This window comes from Osmia bicornis, chromosome 2, assembly GCF_907164935.1.
Source record: "Osmia bicornis bicornis chromosome 2, iOsmBic2.1, whole genome shotgun sequence".
Lineage (NCBI taxonomy): Eukaryota > Metazoa > Arthropoda > Insecta > Hymenoptera > Megachilidae > Osmia > Osmia bicornis.
The window spans coordinates 13,652,111-13,676,270 of NC_060217.1; the positions used below are offsets into that span (position 1 = coordinate 13,652,111).

General features: G+C 40.2%; 3 protein-coding genes across 8 annotated transcripts in view; all 3 read right to left on the minus strand.

Moving 5' to 3' along the window:
* Window positions 1–339: 339 nt before the first annotated feature.
* Window positions 340–4,167, minus strand: LOC114875834 (waprin-Phi1-like). 2 transcript variants are annotated; one of them, XM_046288572.1, is made up of 5 exons: window positions 3,637–4,167; window positions 1,856–3,362; window positions 1,077–1,160; window positions 845–1,020; window positions 340–780 (listed from the first exon to the last, which is right to left on the minus strand). In XM_046288572.1, exons 3-5 carry the CDS (start codon window positions 1,139–1,141, stop codon window positions 509–511), a joined length of 513 nt encoding a protein of 170 aa, XP_046144528.1. In that variant the 5' UTR covers window positions 1,142–1,160; window positions 1,856–3,362; window positions 3,637–4,167; the 3' UTR covers window positions 340–508. The 2 variants fall into 2 exon arrangements, with proteins under 2 accessions (XP_046144528.1, XP_029042415.1); XM_029186582.2 differs by lacking the exons at window positions 1,856–3,362; window positions 3,637–4,167 and adding an exon at window positions 1,380–1,831.
* LOC123987645 lies at window positions 4,154–7,948 on the minus strand. The gene is given in 12 exon segments (XM_046289344.1): window positions 4,154–4,213; window positions 4,306–4,523; window positions 4,609–4,702; window positions 4,802–4,921; window positions 5,008–5,333; window positions 6,047–6,132; window positions 6,542–6,732; window positions 6,912–7,016; window positions 7,139–7,159; window positions 7,162–7,429; window positions 7,521–7,613; window positions 7,679–7,948. Coding segments are annotated over 8 exon segments (1,329 nt in total). The 3' UTR covers window positions 4,154–4,213; window positions 4,306–4,523; window positions 4,609–4,702; window positions 4,802–4,921; window positions 5,008–5,038.
* Window positions 7,526–24,160, minus strand: part of LOC114875827 — a 34,290-nt gene continuing 17,655 nt past the window's right edge. For 4 of the 5 annotated variants that reach the window (XM_046288554.1, XM_046288549.1, XM_046288552.1 and 1 more), the window contains exons 2-7: window positions 24,027–24,076; window positions 21,740–22,190; window positions 21,446–21,664; window positions 21,090–21,367; window positions 8,001–8,161; window positions 7,526–7,910 (exon numbers count right to left, since the gene is read on the minus strand). In XM_046288554.1, the coding sequence (XP_046144510.1) occupies window positions 8,109–8,161; window positions 21,090–21,367; window positions 21,446–21,664; window positions 21,740–22,190; window positions 24,027–24,036 (1,011 nt within the window). In that variant the 5' untranslated portion in view covers window positions 24,037–24,076 and the 3' untranslated portion in view covers window positions 7,526–7,910; window positions 8,001–8,108. Of the gene's footprint in view, window positions 7,911–8,000; window positions 8,162–21,089; window positions 21,368–21,445; window positions 21,665–21,739; window positions 22,222–24,026; window positions 24,077–24,160 lie in introns of all 5 variants that reach the window. The other variant, XM_046288550.1, reaches the window with a different exon arrangement.

Sequence of the window (24,160 nt, forward strand, 5' to 3'; positions counted from 1 at the left end):
TAGGAATAGGGCATTAGCCAGTAACATACTGTTACCCCCCTGACGTCTACAATCCACAATATTAATTTCTCTAAACGAATTAAAAAATTTCTTGTTGTCCCCATTTTCACTGTTTTCTATCTGCGAATGTACCATCGTATCGTTCAAGGTTCTATGTAAATGTAGTTTAATAGGTTAATGAGGTAATCTGTTACGTAAGAACATTCGTCAACGAAATTACTTCCAAGAAATAGTCAATGAAAAATTTCACGGAATCGCAGGTAATTTATATTTTACGAACGCATGCGTGAAATTTAAATTCTCCTATTGTTTTTTAAACACCAATTTTTGTTTAATTCATTCAATTTGTAATTGATAATTTATTATTAAATGTTGTATGGTATTACATTATATAGTAAATATATACACTAACACATAACATGAATCAAAAGTATGGCACAGGTAAATACATAGTACATTTGAACGTGATAGAAATTAATGAAATCCTTATCTTTTATGATAATTTTAATTAATTATTGTTGTAAAAGTAATAAGGATAAGAACTTGGGTCCCTAGGATAATTCAAGTAAGGATTTCTAGGTACATTGAAAGACTCTTCTGGTAATGGAATAACTGGAATTTCCAAGGATTCAACTATCTCAATGTCCGGTTTTTGACAAGCCAGAGCACCACAACGATTTTTGCAACATTTCAATGTTCCTCTGCAATCATTGTCAACACTGCAGGTTGGTGAACATACCCATCTTCCTTTTGGTACTGCCGGGCAAGAGCCTGGTTTCTCTGTTTGAATATGAAGTGTAATCTAGATTTCAGTTGTTTTATAAAATTTGTTTTTTTTTCATACCTTTTGAAATTGGTTGTCTCATAGTTACAGGTTTGGAACAAACAAAGCCTCCACAGTTGGTGGGACAACACTTGCCAATTCCTAAACAATGAGAATCAGAGAAGCAAGATCGACTGCAAATTTGCACTGGCAATGCTGGTGGACAGGAACCTGGTTTCTCAGCAAATGGCTCATACCTGAAAATATAATATTAGTTATACGGGATAAAAATATTAATTGTGGTACAACATACCTAGACTGACCAAGAGTTGTAGTTGAAGCTAATGTTAATACAAAGATTGCTAGGAGTAACTTCATTTTTCAATTGTTAATACAGCTGAAAACAAAGAATAGAAGATTTGACTTCACATTCGTAACTTATTTTAATTTATATATATATATCACTTATTTTGTATCATATTTTTATCAAACTTTTATCGGACTTTATTAATTCTTCTTCATCACTGTTTTTAGGATGAACAAGGTGACAATTTCAAGCAACACTATTTTGATGAAATGTTTTGGTTCACTTTATAAGGAAGAAAGTACGTCTTACGTGCGACAAATCGACGACGATGAAATTCAAGACGAAGAAGAAGAAGAAATTGTTCATCGACAGTTTTTTTGTTTTGCCGAAGAGAAAAGAATTTCCCTCCTATATAGTATCGAACCCCACTTAATAAATTTGCGCAGCACGTGGTACGCGCGTAACAGAGATCAGAGATCGTTAGTCCTAACTCGGATGTCGAACCGCAACGATAATTAGCCAGGCAAATCCAATTAACGAGAAATCTAAATCGAGCGGAAGAAAGATAGCGGTTTCTTCGAAACTGGGGGAAAGAAACGCGTGGGTGTTTGCAGTCTGAACGATTTCCGGATAGTCTCGTTCTTTCCTAAATGAAACCTTATCGAATTTCATCTCTTCTTTCATGATCTCAATTTAACGGTCACTTAAAAAATTGTTGTATTTGTATTTAGATGGTTTACAATTAATGCAATAAGAGTCTTTTGAATTAAAGAACGGGTATGTACCTTTCTTGTTGGAAACAGTCGTCCTTCGCGAGAGAAAGAACGTATTAGTCAGAAATCGAAAGTTTTCCAGGATGAGTGACTGGATTTTCCTATCACCGATGCGGACACTGTAACAGGTAATTCAGTACTGGCGATGAATACCCGATCCTATGTTTTATTCAAAAATGCAACTGCTTCTACGCAAATGAACGTGACATCACATTTCGTTTAACGATGCATCGTTTGCTGTGCTAAAAATGCTTCGAATCATATGGTGTCATTGTTTTGTAAAATGATCCTTCAATTTTCAGTAGAACTCACGTCAGTCGCAGATATCTTTCCGTCTCTATAAATATCTAACAAGAATCCGTATAAACCGATACCTGTATCAATTTGCGCACGAATATTAATTATTATTTAGTAACAATTAAAACTAAGTGACGATTTTCGAGGACGACGGGTTTTTCGTGGTTTCCAAGTTTTCAAAATAATCCCAGCCGGGATTCGAATTCGAACGACTGTCGTATTTTACCTTCACGTTTATTACTGTAGACATAAATATAAAAAGTAGGTAAAAAAAGGAGGATTATAATGTAAAACGGCTAGAGTAACGCGTTACAATTGAAATGATAAATGCATCCTTGGTACTTCTCACACGTCCTTATAGAAACAATTTGACGCCTGTACAAAATATTGTTTATATTAATAAACAATTATAGAATATAGAATAAAATGATCATGCGACGCCAGCTTTCGTTTCACACTCTCTTCGACGTCGATGAAAGAAATCTTTTTTTTTTTCATTAATAATAATAGTATCATTAAATTGGATTAAGAATGCGATTAATGGATTACAATAATTATAAAAATCAGAGTAGACAATACTATGTACATTTTTTTGTTGCGTTGGCATTTTGCCAAACGATGAAACTTTGATTTGGCGCTCGCTAGCATTGTATTTTTCATTAGCTCGAGATTCGAGCATTATTTAATTAATATACAACTTAGTGGCGTAATTAAAGAGCCTCGAATGCGTATCAGTTGAAACGATCTAAGTTAAAATTTTTTTGTAGCAAGACGATATAAAATGGGAACAATGTCTGAATTAAAAACAATAAAAATTTTAAATAAAAAATCAAGAATCCTTGAACCTTCTTATTTTTGCATTCGAGGCAATTTTAAAATACAATAAGGAGTGGAAGTGTACTCTAGTACTAACACAAGTATCCGCGTATTAACATAACAAAACAATTCTCTACAGATTAAGTCACTTCTCATCGAGTATTCAAGTAAAAAGAGAGGACTACGATATTCATGTTTCTTTAAGCGACACGAATGATGTACATTTAAATATGCTACTAATACTACGATTATGAAGAATATTTACGCTGTTTGATTGCTTCAAACGACACTTGAATACTACTTATATGGAAAACAGTCGTCGAGGGCACTTTCTTTGAACGATCGAGCCAGCTAAGATTAAAAAAAAATTTGTATTTGCAGCTTTTCTTCTACTTCTTTGTGGAGGCTGTAACAGAAAAATTAAACATCGGTTTTATAAAATTGTGATTCATTTTCCTCTTAGATAACTATGGAGTCAGCAGTCAACCCTTAAATGTAAAGTGACTCGGGTTACAGCGAAAAGATTGCATTATTGATTCCGTTTAAGGTAATTGAACGAATGAAAGTTCGATTAAGTAACCAACCTTCGTGATTGCCCCAGGTAAAATGATTAGCTTGCGAAGAATGTTAAAAAACCTTGCGTTGAGAATGTTGCTTAAAAACATGGAAAATTATCCTACCTCGTGGTGGTACAGGAGGTGCTGGTGTCTTTTTAACACCGCCAGCTCTGAGATCTTGAGACACCTCCACATTCATATATTCCGGCCATTTTGCAAGAATCCGGTACATCTATGCCTTCTAAAACGTTCCGGAATCTGTTTCCACGTATTCTTCTTCGTTTCTTTACCTCGTAACGTCGTCCATGTGTTGACCCTGGACCATGAATGACCTTTCCTTGTTCTGGGCCGAGTGGGGGTCTCCACCTTGGACGACTTTTCGGTGATTCAGAAGTGTGACTCCGAGTCGGTGAGTGGTTTTGCTCGGTCTGCTGTTCTTGAACGGGTTCCTGGAACGAGGTAACGGATGCTGGCACCACGTTCATGTAATTCGTGGGAATGCACATGCCTGGAGGGGGCACGGGTGCTGAGTTCAACGTGGATGGCTCGATATTCGCGTAATTGTTCCCAGGGTGTTTAGGATTTCTGACTCTGGATTGTCCGTCGCTGGAGAGAGTTTTGGATCATGTCCAGATACCATTGGTGGTCACAGGGAGCTTGGTGTTTTCGGTTCCCTTCAGAGAACCGTCTGTTTTGAAAGCTGTTGAATAATTAATTTTTTTTCATTAATTTCCTATTGATAGACGACCAGGGGTTATTTAAAGAGATTTTTAAATGTGTATCATGATTTACAGTGAATAGTAATCCTGAGGGTGGAAAGGCGATGTAATACTCATTGTCTTCTATCTTGACGGGGGGGTGCGACGGTCTAGATCAAGATCGTTGCCGGCTCGAGGATCGAGGGGATGGAGAGTACCTGAGAGCAGGTGAATATCTTCCGGTGAAGGTTTTGGAGCAGGTGGTATTTCGTACGACATTATACCACCCTTGTCTTCTCTGGCATTCTGAAGCTGAAATAATTTCTTTTATTTAAGACAAACGCCTTCAAGTTTCGATTCTGGTTAAGGGAAGATGGAATTTCTGAAAGATACTAACTCTCCGATCTCGGTATCAGATGAGTTCCACTGTCGCCTAGACTGGTTCCACTGCACCCACTGGCCAGTACTCATTCTACCAGACGAAGACGAGCCTAGAAAGATAAAAGCATAATAAATAATTTTATTTTATTCATGTAGATTTCTAACGTAATCCGAGGAGTAGAAATGAACATTAATAGAGAAGTTCATACTCGAAACGCTACGAGACTCAAACTGCTAACTGGTCTGCGATCTGCTAATCCACCATTAACATTTTCCGTTTTGGTAGCTAAAGTACGAATCATCGCTTCCATTTGCAGAATCTTTTGAATCTATAAACGCATTAAACCATCAAGAATTATAGCCTTTATTAAATATGTATGTTATAGTCCAAGGATATATATCTCGCTTTAATCACCTTTCTTTCCTTTAGAGAAGATTTTCGAATCCTATCGAAAGGTGTAGGGGCCTTTCATCTCTTCCTTCAGTTTCTTTTGTATCCTTTCATATTCTTCCCTCATCGCGTTCAATGGTCTCTGTTTATCTTTGAAGCTTGGTTGAACGTCGTTTGCGGTTCCTCCAGTTCTCCACCAGCTCTCCACCCTCGGTATCGTGAACACGTTGTTCTTGAAGTCCGACTTTATGAGTCTCAAGAAGCTCGTCCTGAGGACCCGAAGGTTCCCTCGACTTTGTGCTGAAATTCGAGGCTGCTCTGCCATAATAGCACGAAGATTGACTGTTTTCCTCTCGAGTAGTCAAGGGGTGGGTGAGAATCTGGACGATTTTGCGTGGGCGTCGCTGTACGAGATGGCTGTTGACTCGTTACATTCGACGTGGGCGTTTTGGACCCTTTAAAGTTAAATTAAGTGGTTTAAGATTACTGAATGTTTGAATCGAAGGAACTAAAAAATGGGGAATTTTTAGATGGAAGAATAGCCTTATAACATGTTGAAGAAGTGGAGGTCACCACGGTCCCAGCTGGATGCATTTCATGTAACCTTGAAGAGGTAGTTCAAGGCCATTGGCAATGGTCGTTGTCGGTGTCGGCGTTGATGGGACTGACGGACGACGGTGGTTGGAGCCGGGACAATCGAGTAAGTTGCTTCTAGGGGGTTACTAGTGTTTGGGCTGGGGGTGTACTGGTAATTGGCCTGGTAAGATTAAAGACGTTATCGGTCTGCGGCTGGTGGTACCCGAATTAAGCTTCGCTCAAGGTCGTGGACGACAATAATCTTCTTTGTCGTGTTGGTGTCGTTCGTTGGGTTAGTCGTTGATGGGTCACGCACCTACAAATTATATCAAGTTCGATTTTAAATTCAAATAATTCCCGCAATGGCGCTTTTAGCGTCCTCTGTTGTCGCCGAGGAGAACTACAAGTCGGCATAATTTTTGCGCTCCTAAACAACGTAGATGGCGCCGCGTGTCTTTTTGAAAATGCCGGTCTTTTGAAATATTACGAAAAAACACCACTTGCTGCTTGGTCTGTCGTCGTCTCACTGATCACTTTCCGATAGCTGTACATGTTGGTGAACTCGTTCATTTGCTGTGACACCCGCGGATTCAAGGTGCAGCCGCAACATGCAATGCAAAAGCAAAGATACCAGTTAGTTTACTGAAAGTTCTACCAACTCATCTAATAAAACAATATACATAATAAACCTATATTTAGCCTAGCAAACTTCAATGAACAATTTCCTCTACTATCTCCTTTATAACTTTACCGTTACACATCAAGTTTCAAAGAAAGTCCGTCTGGAAAATAATGACAAGCAGTTGTAAGTGAAGCGCAGATCATGTTTCCACAACGGAAGGCTAAATTGATAGGATTCAATGGATGAAAGTAGAAGCACGATTGTCCGAGGGACAGTTGCAAATAGGAATAGAGAAATATCGCGGAAGTACCGGTTCCATTGGACTAACTGTGACGTCGGTTTAAAGGCGATGTTTTGTACCATGTAGCCACGAAGCTGATGCGCCAGTCCTCACGTGTCCCGATGTTCTGCGAGATCCGCAGGGGTCAATTCTGAGACGTTCCTCAAATCGCAGGCTATGTCGCCACCTGGACACTCGAGCAGTTGCCAGGCTAATCTCTCCAGGCCAAAACGAGCAGCAAAATGCAACAACGTTGGGTTATCTTCAGGGCCTGAATCAACAGAGCTTATTTACTTTCTAAGTAACCTTATGTTATTTAAATAGACGATACGAGAGCACGATCAGACAGTGAAGAGATTCGAGTTCTTACCGGACTATCCTTTCTAGCGGCACAGAACAGTGCATATAGTAAAGCGAATGTTTAAAGAAGTTTAAAAAATATAGACTTACTGGAGTGGACTCTTTGATTGGACACCACTCCAGTGGGTGCAGATAGAAGATTAAAGTTGCGGTGGGACGTTTCGTTGGAACGCGTGACCATCCAGTGTCCAGCTGCTCGCGATCACCCGGATTGAAGCCAAATGTCTGCAGAGCCAATTAAGAATTAACTTGATAACAATTAAACTGTTTTCATAATCGTCGGCTGCTGTGCAGGCTTGATGGATCCTTTACCTGACACATGAATTGTAAGGGATTGTCGTGGCTCGAAGGATCTGATCAAGTTCCCTCAGCCTACTCTCACACTTGACCTGCTTCACACCTAACGGACAACCATTCTTAGATATCCCTACGCCCACCAACATCGATACGTCTAGGCACCTCTCTGGAATGGAAAACTGCAGGGCGTAGGGATTTCTCCTTTTCACTTGAACGATATCGATCGCTTCGCCACACCGATCGACGATCACCGATACCGTGTCCTCCGGTCGCAGCGGGTCGTTCAGCAAGGCGATTAGTTTGTTGTGACCCCTGAAATGCCATTATTCTCATAGTCAAACATCTTTCTTGGGAATTCTGATTAGTATCTTCACCCTCGTGAGACGAGGAAGGAATCTTTACCAATTTAACTTTCTTCGGATGCACAGAGAAGGCTGTTTTGTCGCTCCTCAACGCAGGAGGCGGGGTGGTGCCAAGGATACCAACAGCCCGCGCCTAAACAATTCACCGACGAAAGTCTCATCCTGATCCTTCACGAGAATTTCCTCCATTGATTATACGAGAACAGGATGGACTTGTGACTGTCGTTGGATGTGGCTGTCGTGGACACCTAGCATCATCGCGAGGACCTTGTCTGGGAGCAGTAGCCTGGATAGACTTTGCGCTTGTTCAGGACGACTTTGTCTCCGTTCCAGGAGTACTGGACACACGACAACGATCTGCAGACGAGCAGATCGAATCCTCTCCTCGCCACCGGCTGGTATACATTCTTCCACTGTGAGGTGACGAACTCTGTAACGAGGAAAATTGCTATTTGTAGAATTATACATATTTTGTAAGCACGATATCGATCTGCGACGGAGGCAATGGTATTATTGTTACTTGAAAGGCGGTCGGCCCTGCTGTCTGCTGATCTGTTCGAAACAAGCCGTGAGATAAGTCACCCATAGACTCGAAATTTCGCTATCTTTGCTGGACACGAAGAGCACGTCATCTTCGGGATGAGAGTCGAGCTTGGACAACCCGGTCGCTTGAACGGGACCCTGAAACAGTTTTCAAATTCTCAATTTCCAAATATAAATAATGTTTATGCTTACCACATTGGATGTCACGCTACAATTTGATAATAGTAAAAAATAGAGAGAGGTCACGTCGAGTTTCATGGAAGTGGGCAGGTGTATAGAGGGTTTTAATTAATAGAATAGCAAGCTTAATTTCAGCGAGCTATTAAAGCAGTAACAGGAGACACACCTGCTTTAGTTTTCTTCCCCTTGGTGGGTCAGGCGTGTTCATTTCGCTTAAGCGACACGAGACACGCGAGAATCTCTTTCCCCGACACGACGGGCATTAATGAAATAATGCTCGTCTAATGCGTTTGTTCCTCGTTATTTGAGAAAACCGAGCCACGAAGATGTCCGGATAAAACGCGAGGAAACGGTGATCTATTGAAATATCAACGCGTCGACAAACAAGATTAAAGATTTTCGTATCGATGCTTGCACTTCGTTTGTAAGTTTATCGGCTGTACATGGTATAATTAATGGGGTCGTTTGTTTTCCATAACTCGGGTCTTTCTCGCACACGAGGCTTTTGTGCCAACCGATATCGATATCTACCAGAAGCCGACTGGAAACACCGGGGTTCACGATCCCTGCGGCCGAAAATACCGGAAAGAGTTATACTTGTTTTCTCCTAATAAACTACGCGTTATCGATTCTGCCACCAAAAAAAATTTCTAACAAAAATTCTTGTAGAATAAAATTTACAAGAAACTGGAAAAACGTTTTATTATTATAGTAAAACTACAATAGTAAAATAGAAAAATGTAAAGGTTTCAGGGTGTATACGGAAGATCCGAAAATAACTAAGCAAAAGGGGGTGTAAACTTTCATTTTTCTACCCCGTTTCGTCCGCATGGTACGCATGGTTTTCCATGAAAACCGCGGATAAATAAACGCATCGTTAAGAATAGAGAAGACTAGAGGCGGTGAAGCGAGTTCGGTTCCGGGTTCGTAACACGTGGTTCCATCCTAAAAGCAGAACAAAATGGAAACGTTAACCGGTCGTAGATCGGGGTGAACACCGGTTTCAACTTTTTTACCATTTCCACATGGAGAAATGATAACGATTCGAAAGAAAGAAGAACAGGCAATTTGTACTTTTACGTGAATGGATGTCTTCGAACGAGTAATCTTATCGCTAGTCTTTACGACTTCACAATTGGAGTGCATTCTTCGGAGTCGATCGGTGGAAGTCATCGATTTTTCGGTAAGAAAAGTTTCCAAATTTTTTTTCCAATTGTGAAAGAAAAAAGAAATTGACGAATGTCTAGGATTGAAAAATCTTCCTTTCCCTACTTGGATGCGAATATATCGACCTGGCGCAGCGGCTGTTGCGTTTGCTACGTGACGCGCGTGGCTTCCGTTTTCGGTGTTAGCCGGTCTTCCACTGAATTAATAGTCCGCGAACGATTAAGTCGCTAGGCCGTTATGTGTTCGTAACACGATCCTGGCCTGCTCCACAGGAAGCCGCAATAACGAGAACGCTTTTGGAAAATGTAATGTGACGAGCGTGTACTTCAATCGTGTCATGAAACGGTATACAAGAAAAGGTAAACAGAACGTAACTGCTTTATCTTTCATTTTGAATTTGATAAATCCAGTTAATTTCATGAATAATTTAATTTAGCGTAGGTACGGGTATTATATTTCGGTAAGTGAGAGGAAAAGAGGCTTCATAGAGTTCTTGATGCACTTCTTGTATAACAGACTTTCTATTCTCGTTCATTGAAAGCCCAGAATTGCCCTCGGTTTACTTCATGATTATTAACTTCCAACAAAGCAACATTGAATTTGTCAATCAAAATGAAAGATGTTCATTCATCAAACATTTCAATTCAAAACTACCACCTTCTTTAAGGAGTGATCAATTAGAACAGACATAATAAAAAAATGTCAAAGAATAGATAAATTAGAAAGAAAACGAGAGACACTCACTTGGTGACGTTGGACAATCCAAAAAGTTCGGTCCTGTTTCGTCGCCGCGAACGCGGTGTTTCGCACGTGTTTGCCATATTTTTTGCAGGACAAACTTTTCAACCATTTCACGATCTGTTTTTCACACTAAAAATTGCTCGTACTTTGTCACCTCTCGGAATGAACCGATTCACCACCGACTATCCACATTTTTCTTTCATCGTCGCGAAACAAAGTGTAAAGGGTGGCGGAACGAGGGTAGGAGGATAAACTGCACCTCTGATTTATCGTCGACGACCTGACCGGTTTCGAACGGATCGAGGGTCGATTCGACACCACTGGACATGGATAGACCATCGTCGAATTCGAATCGCCCCACTCCCTGGCTCGATTCGCGTCATTGTTTTCACGTACGGACTCAGAAATTAGACGATGCCCATGTAATTAAGATGGACGAGCTTTGAATTCGAAACTACTCCTGGCGACTCTGTTTGTTTTGGAAGACACGATTCTCCGATGAGCGGCGGTTTATTCTTCGACGAAGTTGCATATCTTTTGACAAAAGACAAAAGAGAAAGTTTCACGTGGTTATTATTGGAAATTCGATAGTTAATCAGCGAAGGTATTTACTTATTCCGGTTCTATTCCACTGTAGATTATTGAAAATAAAAAAAAATAAATGAATTTAAAAATTGCCATCAATATTTGAGAGATTCTAGTTTTCAAATATTTTTATTTAAAATTCAAGTAAGCAAAGACTGTTTGCTCGAAGCAATAGGAGAGAGGAATAAAAGACTAGAATGGCGCGAAGATGATGGCAACCGCAACCGGGTGCCATTTGTATTCGGTATGGTGCACAGACCCTCGCATACGATTAGCATACTGCATATCCTGCGCATCGGGTGCATCAGGACGACAACGCTCTTTTCGAATGCACGAAAATGTTTCTGTCGTGGAATTCTCGAAGGACGAGCTTCATAAATAATCACCTCAGGATTCCTGGATTTTCATCCCTCGTCCATCTGAATGGTTTCTCGTTAAAATTCGTACGGAAACAAACAGAAAGGGAGTTTGCGTATATATTCACGGATCTACGCACGTTCCCTTTCGAATACGGTTCGTTTACAAGTATAGCTTTTTAATTAACAATGTTCATCGGCGCTAATCATACATTTTTCATCGACGCTAACGTGAAACAACGTCATCGTGACTGATTAAAATTTTTAATTCAATTGGTCGTTGAATGCTGATTTCAGATATTTTTAAACGCATCCCTAAAACGTTATATGGAACACTGGAGCACATTTGTAAACAATAAGGTGTTTCCATTATGGTCGAGTGGAATTTTACTTAATTGATCACGGTGAGAGCAGCAACGGAAGAATCTTTAGAAACGATCAGCTTTAATTAAATTAATTAACACAAAGCTTTTGAATATCGCAATTAAATAACTGAATCATTTATGTATAATATATTAATGAAAGTGATATATTACCGAAGTATTCGATGCTTCGCTTTGCATAGTGGTTCTCCTCTTTTATTTTCATTTTTATCAATTTCTTTCCCACGATTGTCAATATTAAAAGTTTATTTTCAACACGAACATATCGTACGAGTCATCTTGAAGTATTCACGAATATTTGTGTACCAACTGCGCGCGACAGCTTGACTAAATCAAGACACTTGATATTGAATACAGATGCTTTTTATTCGAGAGGAAAGTATAAATTTTAATGAGAAATTCGGAGGGATGCACGCGATAATAAGAAAAGAAAAAAAGGTACAACGTCCGGCTGGAGCGCGGCGCGCCTCGTCACTGAACATCTCACGAGGGTTGTTTCGGAAGATGCATTCGGGGAACTCCGTGATCGCACGCATGCGCGCTAGCCTGCGCACATATCTGCGCAGACGCTACGTTCAAATATTTTCGGAAAACACGTGGGCGCGGGAACGATCGCGTGAGAACCACGGCACGCGGCGTGAAATTTTAATGATCCATTGATTTCACAGAAATCACCTGGTAAAAATTGCTGTAGAACATACTAAAATTCAAATAAATTTCCGCCTTTGTGATTTTTAAAGGGGATTAAAACTTTTGCGTACCCAAGAATGATCTTTGTTTTTCTAGCCCTTCCGGTTGCTTTATTATTTTAATTACACAGAGAAATTTTTATTTGCTACAAAATCCAATTATTTTAGGTTTTAACTAACGAGTTTAGCTGGTTGAAATAGATAAAATCGTTGCACTGTAAATGAGCTACGTTTAAAATGGAATTCGATAGCATCGCACTTTGTTGCAATGACTCGGGGTAGTTTTAATTAAACATTAATTGAGTTAATTAAGGAAGAAGCGGCCGCTGCGAGATGCGGATCGTTTTTCAAAGCGACTGTTCTTGAAGAAACGTTCGCATCATTTGAATGCAATTGCCGGACGCAGATGCGTCCAAGTGTGGACGCTGTTATCGTTCGAGATAAGGTAAACCGTTGAAAACTCGCGTATCCTAAACAAATAGAAATTTCGCGCTACAGAAATAACTTGTAACCATAGAATAAACATCCTTTTTAAATTATTGTCAGATTTCTTTGCGATTAGGTGGGTTGCAATGAAACAGTAAAATTTTTTAACAGTTTGATTCTTTATAGCTCCAACTATTCGTGGTAGAATGAATCACCCCACGTAAGATCGTTAAGTATCCCATAATTATTCCGAAAAGCGATGAAAAATGAAATTAAACGGTGCTCAAAGCACTTGATACCGACTTGTGAGGCACAAAGCATCTTCACACGTAAAGTAGGAACACTTTACGTGGAAGCCCGATCTCGGAGGCTTCGTAGAGAGATTTTCTCAACGAAAAACCTTGAACAGGGAGCCCATTCACGAAGAAATGGAAATTTCAGCCAGTGGGTTTTAGGCGGCTCCCTTTTTAAGAGCTCCTATTTCCGCCGCTGAGCTGGCTGCCGTTTGCTAGACAGTTCTGAGACTGTGGAGACTGCGCTACGTTTTTCTTTTTACATGCAGATCGCACGATTGTACAAACAACAGTCAATGATTCACATAATTTCGGCCCACCACGAACAAACTGAAGAGAAAAATGCATTGAAACTAACAATTACTAATCATATATAAAAAACTTGTATAAAGCAAAGAAAGGATGTCATAAAGGGTTTCATCGGTAGAAACAAAGATTCCTGCTAGTTTTTAAAGGACACCAATTACAGTATATTGCTTCCGTTCGAAAGCGTTTCCTCCCATAAAAAGAAGCAGAGAGATTGTTCGAAGCGCGGTAAAGAATAACAACGATTAGAGAAATGATTATTTCCAAGTATTTTACTGCGGGAAGATGAGTGTAACTTAATCATAAACGATTTAAAAAAGTTCCATACAATCTAATCGAGCTCGTCAAGTATTTCCTACAAGAACAAATTGCTCTCATAAAAGGGTTACGAGTTCACGTCCTTTTATTTCATTTTTTCTTCTTTTAAACGAGGAAAAGCATTCTGTTTATTATGTACCTTGAACTTTGATAAGCAATATTTATTGGTCGACGTTTAATTGGACGAACATTTTATTTGACAGCCGAAATGTGCCGCGACAGTAATTCGTTTAGAGCCAGTGCTCGAGCCTCGCATACCATTCTAATACAGAAATTGAGTCTGTTCAATTGGAATCAAAGCGGAGAGTAATCGTCTTAAGGTCTAGGAGGTTGCACGCAATCACGAGTACCATTTGATATTAGGAACTTTGATGAATAGATGTCGTCAGCGAAACGCTGCTTAACCCTTTCGTTAAGAAAATTAAAATTGTCACGTAGGCAAGGGAGACTACACATCGTTAACGATAAGTTACATGTTAATTACTTTCATAATTAAACATTAGATATTACCTACCGCATACGCGCGGATTGTTTTAATTGCTGAAAATATACATTTATCTTTTTAATTGAATTTCTCGAAAGCAGAGGGGTGATAAGGAAAAACGGTTTTCAGATTGGTATCGGCGAGTATATTTCCACTCGGACGCTCGTAATGATCGCGTAGAAAAGCGAAGCGAAACGTGTCGCTGTTATTTGTTGCGTGTTGCCAGGACCTTGTTTGCCAGACCTTCTGCTCGCTCGTTCCACGAACTTGCGATTAATATCTCTCCACGTTGCTAAATATGACTAATTACAAGCGTTACCGACGTTCAGTAGCCCCGGTCTTTGTATCCTTAATTGCTCCGACACTTTCGTTCAATTGTAAACAGGTAACCAGTCGCAATTATAACGATACGTCGACTTCTTCGTTTTACCGATTTATATGTAGATTGAACTTTAACTCGATGTACTTTGATAAGGTTTCTGATTGAAATTCAACTGAAATTGTACATCGTGTTAGCTTCGCGTGAAGCTTGTTAAGCCTTTGTGGAGAAATCTCGTTTAATTGCTCGTACAACACGCTATACTAATTGGGTCATCCAGTTTATTTAATCTGATTTATGGATATATTCTACCGTGCTTTTGTGTCCGTTCCTTTTAATCGAGAAAAGCCCTTTTTACACGCGTGTGGAAAGTTAAATTTACGAGCGTAGAATGATAAACGACGAATAATAGAAATATTCGTACCTCCAACAGCGTTCTTGTCAATCGATGTAAACTGGATATAATCTCTGAAACATTTCCGGGCTGGCTATGGTGATTTTCTCATGATCGCAGATTGCAGGAAAACGACAACGGCAACAGGATCGCGATTACAACGATTGCGACGTCTGTCTCTTTAAACGAGGGTAGACTTATAAATCATGTTCGAGAGAACGGAAAGCGATAAAACGACGCGAGTTTCCCTCGTTCTTGGAAAGCGTACGCTGTTCAGACGAAGAAATAACGGCAGATAAATTTTCACGTTGTTCGTTCAACGTTACGCAGAAACGGCGATTAATGAAGCAGTTATGGTTAGCGATTAATAATCGAGAGTAGAAGAGGGTCAACACGAGGAAGAGCTTTGCTAATTTTGTATCTGTCGCCTCAGTTTGATGTACGAGTTGTTCTTAACAGACTTATATTCTGGTATTCATTATTTTCCACATCCTTTATAATAATATAACGACAGAATTATTGTGAAAAGAGGATAGAATATTCGATCTAGCAGGAGACATGTAAATCGGAATTATCTCGTCAAGCCTAATCGCAAGGTCGAATTGAACGAAAAAAAATTACCATGGCCCTTATTTGTTATAGTACAACTATCTCGATCAGAACGTGTGGACGAGCTATAGTCAGATAATTTATCTACGGTAGCCATACATTTTAGAGAGATAATAAAAGGGCCAATCCTTTGTGATATTTTCATCCTTTCACGTGGCGTGTCGTATCGAATTGCTCCTGAAAATAGGCAACAAAGAGACACCGCTGTACAATGGTTTTTTCTTCATACAGGATTCGAATCTTTTTTTTTAATTGAATCGTACTATATGTTGTAATTTACGGCATCGTTGTTGATTAAAGTTCAATTTTCTATTGATCGACACTGTGCGACAGAAATAATTAATACGCATCGCGCTGATCAACTTAATCGACGATAATCAATCGGTAATTATCTCGTCATGCCAGGCGACGACATCTGTTCCTGTTTCGATCCTTTATATCAGCATACATTACTTTCCATTAGAAATTAACATTTATTAACATTGATATTATATAATAAAAAACTTTCATGCTGTTCAACATGAAAACACAAAGTTACTAATGTAAAGTACATATATCGAGATTGATCTAGGTTTGTATAATCAAGTAAAGTTTCAATTTGCTCAAAGTAAAATAAACTTTTTCTAAAAGGTTAGAAAATACGGATATAATTTACGAGGTTTATGGAACAACGGAGGTGTGTCTGGTTATATACCCTGCAAGTTTAAAGACCGAGTCTTAACGAGCTTAAAACTTTCCGAGTCATGATCTTCGTAGGCGGTCAACTCTTTATGGAAACAAAGGGAAGAAGTTTCGATTAGCTAGTCTGGAAGCAGACTGATCTCATTAAACATGCAAATCTTATTGGTTTACGTTCCCTTGTAAAGTGAAACTTTTGATAAAACTTGCTAATTTTTTTGTGAACAAGAATCACGTCGTTTCTAAAGTTGCAAAATTGTTTCAACTAACAATTATTATAGAATTTTAATACGAGAAACGGAAAGGTACTTTAAGAGATACGGGAAGGTTCCTTAAAATAAATAGGTAAATAAAAGATTTCCTATCGTGACAGACTCGTATCTTTTTCTAAGCTTGGAAGAGCAAATAGGAAGGCGCGGATTTACGCTATCTCGAAGTTACATCTCTTTCTGTATCGATAGAAACGTTCTGAAACGAGTAAAATATCAGAATCTATTAAATTCATTGAAACATCGTATCTCTTTCAAAAGGATAAAAGAGCAACTATTCGAATTATGCAATCCTCGAAGAAGATAAAACACGGTTGCAGAGATTTTATAATGGAATTTATGAAATTTTGAATAAAATTAGAAAGAAAAATTATGCGTGCTACGAAAGCCTCGAAAAGAATAATAAAAATACAATTTGAAAAGTTTTATTTAAAACTCGTAATAAGCTCGAGGAGTACCTAAATAAGTTGAAACGAGTCGAATGTTTCAGAAGAGATCGAGGAGGGTCGAATTCGCGTGAAATTCATCGGTCGTTGGTGAGATACTTTTTCACGGATGAAATAGTAAAAATAGAGAAGAGTCGGCGCACCGTAGAAAATGCATATGAACACGAAAATAAGCGGCCGGCAGCCGGATAAAAATAATAAAGGGGCGGCTGTAAAAACAGAAATAGGAGCAGGACTTTATACCGGCGTTAGGGTGCGTCGCGACGCTTGCTGCGACGACATTTCACGCGGTATTTACCGATGATTGTCGCTAAATCGCTCGCAATCCGTGCCGTACAGAAACACGGTTCACCTCGCTTCCGTTGCATAATTTATTTCCAATAAATCGTATGCGTATCTTTGAACTGCTGCGTATACTGTTCGATAAAACGTCTGATTAAAGGAGCACCGATATGGAAAAAAAGATTAATAGAAAATTTAAGCAACGATGTCGGTACCTTTTGGTTAAAGATAAAAGTAAACATTTGTTCGAAACGTTAGGGAAATCGTGCACGCACTTTGCCATGGACGTGACATTCGTACAAGAGTTATCGACAGAGGAACAACAGTGGACTTCCGGTTCACCGAATAAATCGCAGTTGCCGGACATCGCGTATTGACCAATCAGAGTTCGTTTAGGTACTTGATGATCGTTCCAACTCCAATCTCGAATCCCTTTCCAGGGCACGAATCAAAATTGGACCTCGAAATCATTTTCGAACGATCGCTCGCCCTTTCTTTTCTCTTTCTTTTTTCATGGCAATTAACCTTCGTTTAGAAGGTCCGCGCCCTTTATCAACGCATAATAGGGATTTTATAATTGAATACCCTCAATGAAAGCGATTACAACAGTGAAACGAGGTAATGAACCTTTTGTAAAATTAATTTTAATATTCTACATTGTCTCTGGTCGGTATTACGATTAAAATAGATCGGGGGATTATAAATCTATTAGCTTCGATAATAAAAAATCTAAAAAATATACAGAAAAGCGTTGAGGGAAATGTGGAAAGAAGCTTATTCCAACGGGTGCCTGGTAGGAATCACTCGATAAGAGGATTCAAGTCTGTTAACCGGCTTCCGGATGTTTGCCTAGTTTCTCGTGTATCAGTAAATAGTCTGGTAGAAAAACAAATTTTAACGGATCGAAATATAATCGCTTGTTAAGCAGGAGGGGTAACTATAATCGAGTATAATTTGCGATTCGACTTATGGATCTTCCTCTTCCAGTCCAATTAGCGCGATTAATGAAGTCGAAGGACGACCGAGGGATAATTAAGAGTAATTGCTGGCAAAAGGAAGACTTCTGCCTCCCCCTTTACTTTTTCTTATCTCTCTTTACTACGGAGACCGCGTAAAAAAGCGGAAGACGGCATTCATCCTGACACGACGGAAAGAAGCTTTAATTTTAATTTGCATTTAATGTAATAACACGAATATCGACGGTGTGAACAATTAATAGCTAACTTGGATTAATTAACGAGCGAACTGCTTTATAACCCTGACGAAGGAGAATTTCAAATTTCATATTTACATACTTAATCGAAAAATACGCGAAATAAAAGAAAAGTGAAGAGAGCAATCGAAAGAGAAGGAAATCGAGCGGCAGCGTTCCGGAAACGAAGTTCCAGCAAGGGTGGGACCGGAAATCGTGCTCGGTCGACACCAGGAAGTATAACCGGTAAATATATACGCGGATGGAAAGAGGTATGTGCCGATGGAATGCTTAATTTCACGGTTATTGACACCGGCATCTTCCAAGCAGATCTACGCGACCTGCTCTATTGTCTACTTAACATGCCATCGGACGAGCTTCGTCACGCGAAACAGAATCATTAATTATCATTCCGCAACCATGCACTCGAGAACAACCATTTCCTTATGTCGAATTTCTACACAAACGACATTGAATACTATTTTTGTAATGTACGATTACAATATTGTGTAACTCCACTCACTGAACACGCGTAATTATCATGTACCATAGATGAGAAAATGATAATTCTACTATTGTCCTATCCTTTTGATCGTACAGAATTGATGGTGTTTAGAAGTCACGACCACTAATTTTCGAAAGGAAACATGACAGGTCGTGTCGTAAAGTTGGAATACGAATCAACGAGGTTTGTTTGAACGAACGCACGAGGACAACGTGTCACGACAACGTCTCGTCCGGATGCAACATGGTGCGAGTTACGCAGAGCCGGATGCACGGCTTCTTTCGACAGACTTGTACCTACATACACAGTTTATCCTGTCCTGTCCCGTCCCGTCGCGACCCCATGGGCACAGAGAAAAAAATATAGTAAAGTGGAGTGTATCCTTTCGACTGGTCGTATGGACGGGATGACGTGACAGTGTCAACAAACCAACGAAAACTTCCGCTACGGAAGGCCAGACAACGATAATCCGGCTACTGTCGAGCTCTTTACATTCCTGCACCATTACCTATCCTCCATTTTTTCCTATATTTCAAATATTTTCATAAACTTATATTTTATAATTGATAAATAAATCTCGATTTCGTTTATTTTTCCCTCTTTTCCATGTCTGCCAATTGAATTTATCTTGTAAATCCCTGTGATTACAAATGCCACTCGTAGAATCGAGGATTCTCGGAGCCCTGCTGCGCGGATATCCACGGTTCATTTCTGGCTTTAATTAAAAGCAGAACGAGAAAAAGGACTCTCCTCCCGTGTAGTCTGAAAAAGTGTCACCAATCTTCTTCTGAAGTTGCTTATTTAAATTTAATCGGATTCTTCAAGTTTATTAAACAACTGGATGAAAAACTTAACTTTTCTTTTAGAGTAAATAAATTACTTAACTTATATTTGAACAAAACACAATTGCCGTGTCGCGAGGTCTCCGGAAGCGAGGGTCGCTAATTAAGAAACAACAAAGGGACACGTGAGACACGTGGACGACATAAGTTCCAAGAGCCGCGGCCGGATCACGTGGAATTAATGTGTTTCAGTCGGTGCGATCGACGGGTCACGTATGGCCGTAAATTTTACAATCTGTCCCCCTGTATGTTTCGGCTGGTTCGATCGAGCACAGGTCGGAAAACCGCTGCTCGTTTGACGAATACTAAAAGTACCGAGCTTCCGGGGACATCCTGGGCCCTCGGCGTCTTCTACACACGTCTTTACACAGACGAAGATTATCTGCGAGCCGATCAAAGATCACCGGATATCCTTTAGGACCTCGATTCCTAATTGAAATTTTAAAAGGATTCCCGCCAATCCTGGGAATCGCGTGGTTTTCGTTTCGCAACTGACATTTTATAATCTTTGTATAATTATAGTCTGTCTCTCTTAAATTATATCAAATGATTTAAATTGTTAAACAGTCTCAAAGGTGAGTGTACATTTAAACGATCTTAAATGGTGACGGTTGATATTGTTGATAAATGAACTGCTCGTTTAACTTTGCTGTTTCATTTCCTTGATGTATAAACAAGACTGTCGCTGAAGATCCAATTAGACGAGGTGAGAAGCTCGTTCAATTTGCTGATTATCCTTTTACGATCTTTAGGGAGGTGCGAAACAGTTTTCCTTAGATCGTTTCGTTAACGCGTTAATTAAACCTACTTTTAATCTTCCTTTCCTGCTACTTGCAATTAGTATGCTATAATTGCTTCCCATATTTTTAATAATTGTATGTATTTCTTTATTTTAAACCACTCAGGGAATGTACTTCTTCAAGTTGAATAATTACCTTCAAATTAGATCAGGGAAACCTATTAACCCTTTCGAATTGAGACGACTTGGAACAAGTTTGACAAGTTTCAATCGATTGAAACTTTATTTACAAGACGTTATTGGTCGAAGGGAAAGGTGGTTACCAGAATCGATTGAAGGGTCGGAGAACCGATCGTATGGCGTCGATCGAAATCGAGTCGCCGCCATGCCAGTTCGAATTCGTAACGAGGCTTTTGTACGTGATTCGAACGGGGCATGCGGGCTTGCAAAGCGAAATCTGGCCCGTGGGAACGCGACCAGGCTCGAGTGGCTAACATAATCGTCATCGCGATTGATCGACAAGGAGGAAAGAATAGGCACGAATTTGACGAATATTGGATCCAATGGTTCCGACCATTGCCTCTCGTGAGAATCAACGGCGACATTCAGTCTTCCATTCTGGCTACTCAATCTATTGCTGTCTGGCCGATTCTAAGCTCTCTTAATCGGCCAATTAAGTCTCGTTGGCATGCTCATCGATGCGATGAGACAGTTTTGCTTAAATCAAAATAATAACTACTCCAGAAGAGAACTCTAGTTGTTAACTAGCGATTCTTGCAGAAGCTCTTGCAAGCCTCTGAGATTATTCAAGAGCTAATACTTTCTAATACAGTCGCTTATTATGTCTTTCTTCGTGTACTCACCCCTACTGGAGGAGCTACGATGACGTCTACGCCTGGTCCTACTACAGGATCTCGTTGCTCTGTCCTCTATATGAACACCGTCCACTGTGTCAACTGGTACAGGTGGTGCCATCGTGTTTGGTTCTACAAGGGCTGTTGAACCTTGCGGTTGCCTTCTACCATGACTATCTTTAGTCGAGGTAGCTCGATCTTTGCCTAGAAACGTGCCGATCGAGTGTCTCCTTCGTCCTGCTGCTGCCGAGCCTGCGGCCGGCAGGGTGGCTGACAGGTTGTAATACCTGAAAGACAAAGATCGTGTTAATTTATTGCCAAGTATTTTGAGAATAACATTGAACTTAATTCCTGTGATTACTAACCTAGCATCGTCGACACCCACGAATACTTCGCTCGAGTCCTGATCATCCTCGTCGTCGTCGTCTTCGTCGTGATCATTGTCATCGACATTGTTATGATCGTGGCTGTCCCTAGCCAAGCCACAGTACACCATATCGTTGGACAAAAGTTCGCTGGCTGACTTGAGCACCGCTCTACTTCGTCCTGGTCGTCTCCTGTCGTTTTCAGAATGAGAATGCGACCTGTTGGAAATGTCAGACCTTACGTCAGTATGCGTATGCTATCGCAATTTTTCCGAATAAGGGTAAAATACGAACCTATGAGGCAGATACGGGGAAGGTGGCGCGACGTCAGAAGGTCGTGGATCGCCCTTCAGGAATTGTTGAGTCCTCTCGTTATCCGCATTCGCGCTGACAGACCTGAAGAGGTTCCTGAAGCTTCTTCTTTGATTCGAAGGAGGTCCGTTTCCGCAATGAGGCATCCCATTTCTAGGCAGCATCGGGACGCGTTCTTCGGTGGGCGTCGAGGGCGTCGAATTACCTGACGTACTGCTCCGATTACTCTCCTGGTGCATCAGGGTGCTGGTCGTCGACGTGGAGAGTACACTCGCCGACGAAGTTGCGCCCATCTTACAGGGCCGTCTTCGGAAAAGGGCCGTCAGGCCAGAGGGCCCTTTAGAAGGCGGTGAAAAGGCTAGGCTCGTTGTCGACGTCGGCGTCGTCGACGACGACGCTGCACCGCTCGACAACGAGAAATACGAGGGGTTGTCTGTGAACATACGGGCCGAAAATCATAGAGACTATTTCTTCAAATAGAAATCTCTGAAAGGACGCTTTCGTTTCTCTGTTTGTTGATCGTTTACGAGATCATCAGGCCGTTTGCTTTTACACTTCAGCTGTGATCTAACTGGTTTTATGCGAGTTAAACGAACTGGAGCTAATAAGTTTCTGAAGAATGCATTTTCGTTCTGCTGATGATCGTTCAAGTTCACTGATGCCACTGAAAATAGTTTTTATTACACTTGAGGTAATACGAGTCAGATCAATTGAAGTTGATAAGATTCTTTTCAATAGCGATACAAGATTTCCTCGATATGGGATTTTCTTGTCTAAGTTGAAATCTTCTTGTCTAATGGGTTATGGATCGCTTGCGAGACCAATGCTCTGTTTACTTCTACTCTTCAAGGATAACTTTTCCGAAAACAGAAACTTTACTGTACGAGTTTCTAAAGAATTGGTCCAAGTTCACCCGTGGTGTGGTGAAACATCACCGATAAACGATTGATTCCCTAATCATAAAAGCACACCTGTTGCTCGCAAAAGTAATCATTGACTCAAACAAAAATTGTCACTGATTAATCACAAGAATCTAATCACAAACTTCTATACGACCAACTTTGTTCACCTTAAAATCATACAATTTTATACTAATATTTTAGCTAATATTTTTGATTATTCGATAGAAAAATTGAAATTTCGCGACTAGACGAATACAAGGTCCACCTGAGACTGGTCGGTCAGAGATACACACGATGTCTATAGGACGCCATGAACGATTCGAATGGTACTTGAAAGTGGGGGGATGGACCGGACGTTGTATTGTCCCCCACCCCATAAACCAGAAGCGGAGAACGAGGCAGACGTAAGTACTTACACGGCACCGGAAGTCCTCCGACGTCGTTCACGATCCACGCGTTATTACTCTTCGAAGATGAATCGACCTCGTCAAGAGGAAGGAAAAGTCATGAAGATTCACCAACCGAATTTCCTGTCAACTTCAACATTTACATAAACTCCGTAAAAGTATTTTTCAATTTCATTTTTTACCCCATTTCAACGATCAATTCTTGGTGCGTTTGAAACGCTTAGTATTGAAATTATTTTATTCTAAATAAAACAACGAACAATTTACATCTCGAACAGCGTCGGTGAATTGCCAGAGATCTGTGAAATTTGCATGATCGATAGCGATTACGTGACTGGAGTGTGTGAATTGAATCGAGAACGGTTCCCAAACACGCTGCTCGCCTACGAATTCGAATTTGACTGATCAAAATCTTTTCACAAGATTTCTCCCGTTGCATTCCACGAACGTGTTCAACAACTTAAAAAGCTTCTTCGAGACTCGTCGAGGCTACTGCTTCAACTTGAAAGATCTTTGAACGGTTTCGAGAATCGTTATCAGTCCAAACAGTGGAATAAATTATTCATCCCCTTTCGATAGGGTTAACTGACAACTTTAATTATTTAAAATGCACAGCTCGTTGTACGATGGAAAGGGGTTATCGCGATGACCGACGTTTCACTTGGTCGAACAATTAAAAAATTCGAATCGACAACAGGTATATATTGAATTTCCAGGAATGGCAACATTGAAAGGACGATCAAGGACTCGTCTACAGAAATACTATGAGATGCTGTTTACGTTAGTGGCTGGTAGGAAATGAAAAACGATAGAAAAAGCGCATCGTCAGAGCGGAATACGCGGTAGCCGGGTTCGTGATACAGGAACGTGTGCGATTATGCGAAAAACGCGTGACGCGAGTACGAAAGCGTCCTCGAGATACGTGAGCGTAGATTGGTCCAAGAACGGGTAAAAGCTTACCGACTGCCATCGTGACCTCTTGTACGAGAAACTCCTGTCGCTCCGGTATTCTGCAAAAAGAAACACATTCCGACAGTTAAAATCTTTTACATTATTTTTCAGTTTATCAATTTTAAATACAATACCCTAGAAAT

What these genes read in the sequence shown, in the direction of transcription:
- LOC114875834 (XM_046288572.1), bottom strand. Translation starts at nt 1,141, where the DNA reads ATGAAGTTACTCCTAGCAATCTTTGTATTAACATTAGCTTCAACTACA. An exon ending in ACAACTCTTGGTCAGTCTAG is followed by an intron (nt 1,021 to 1,076) that starts GTATGTTGTACC and finishes TTATATTTTCAG; the next exon opens with GTATGAGCCATTTGCTGAGA. An exon ending in GAGACAACCAATTTCAAAAG is followed by an intron (nt 781 to 844) that starts GTATGAAAAAAA and finishes ATATTCAAACAG; the next exon opens with AGAAACCAGGCTCTTGCCCG.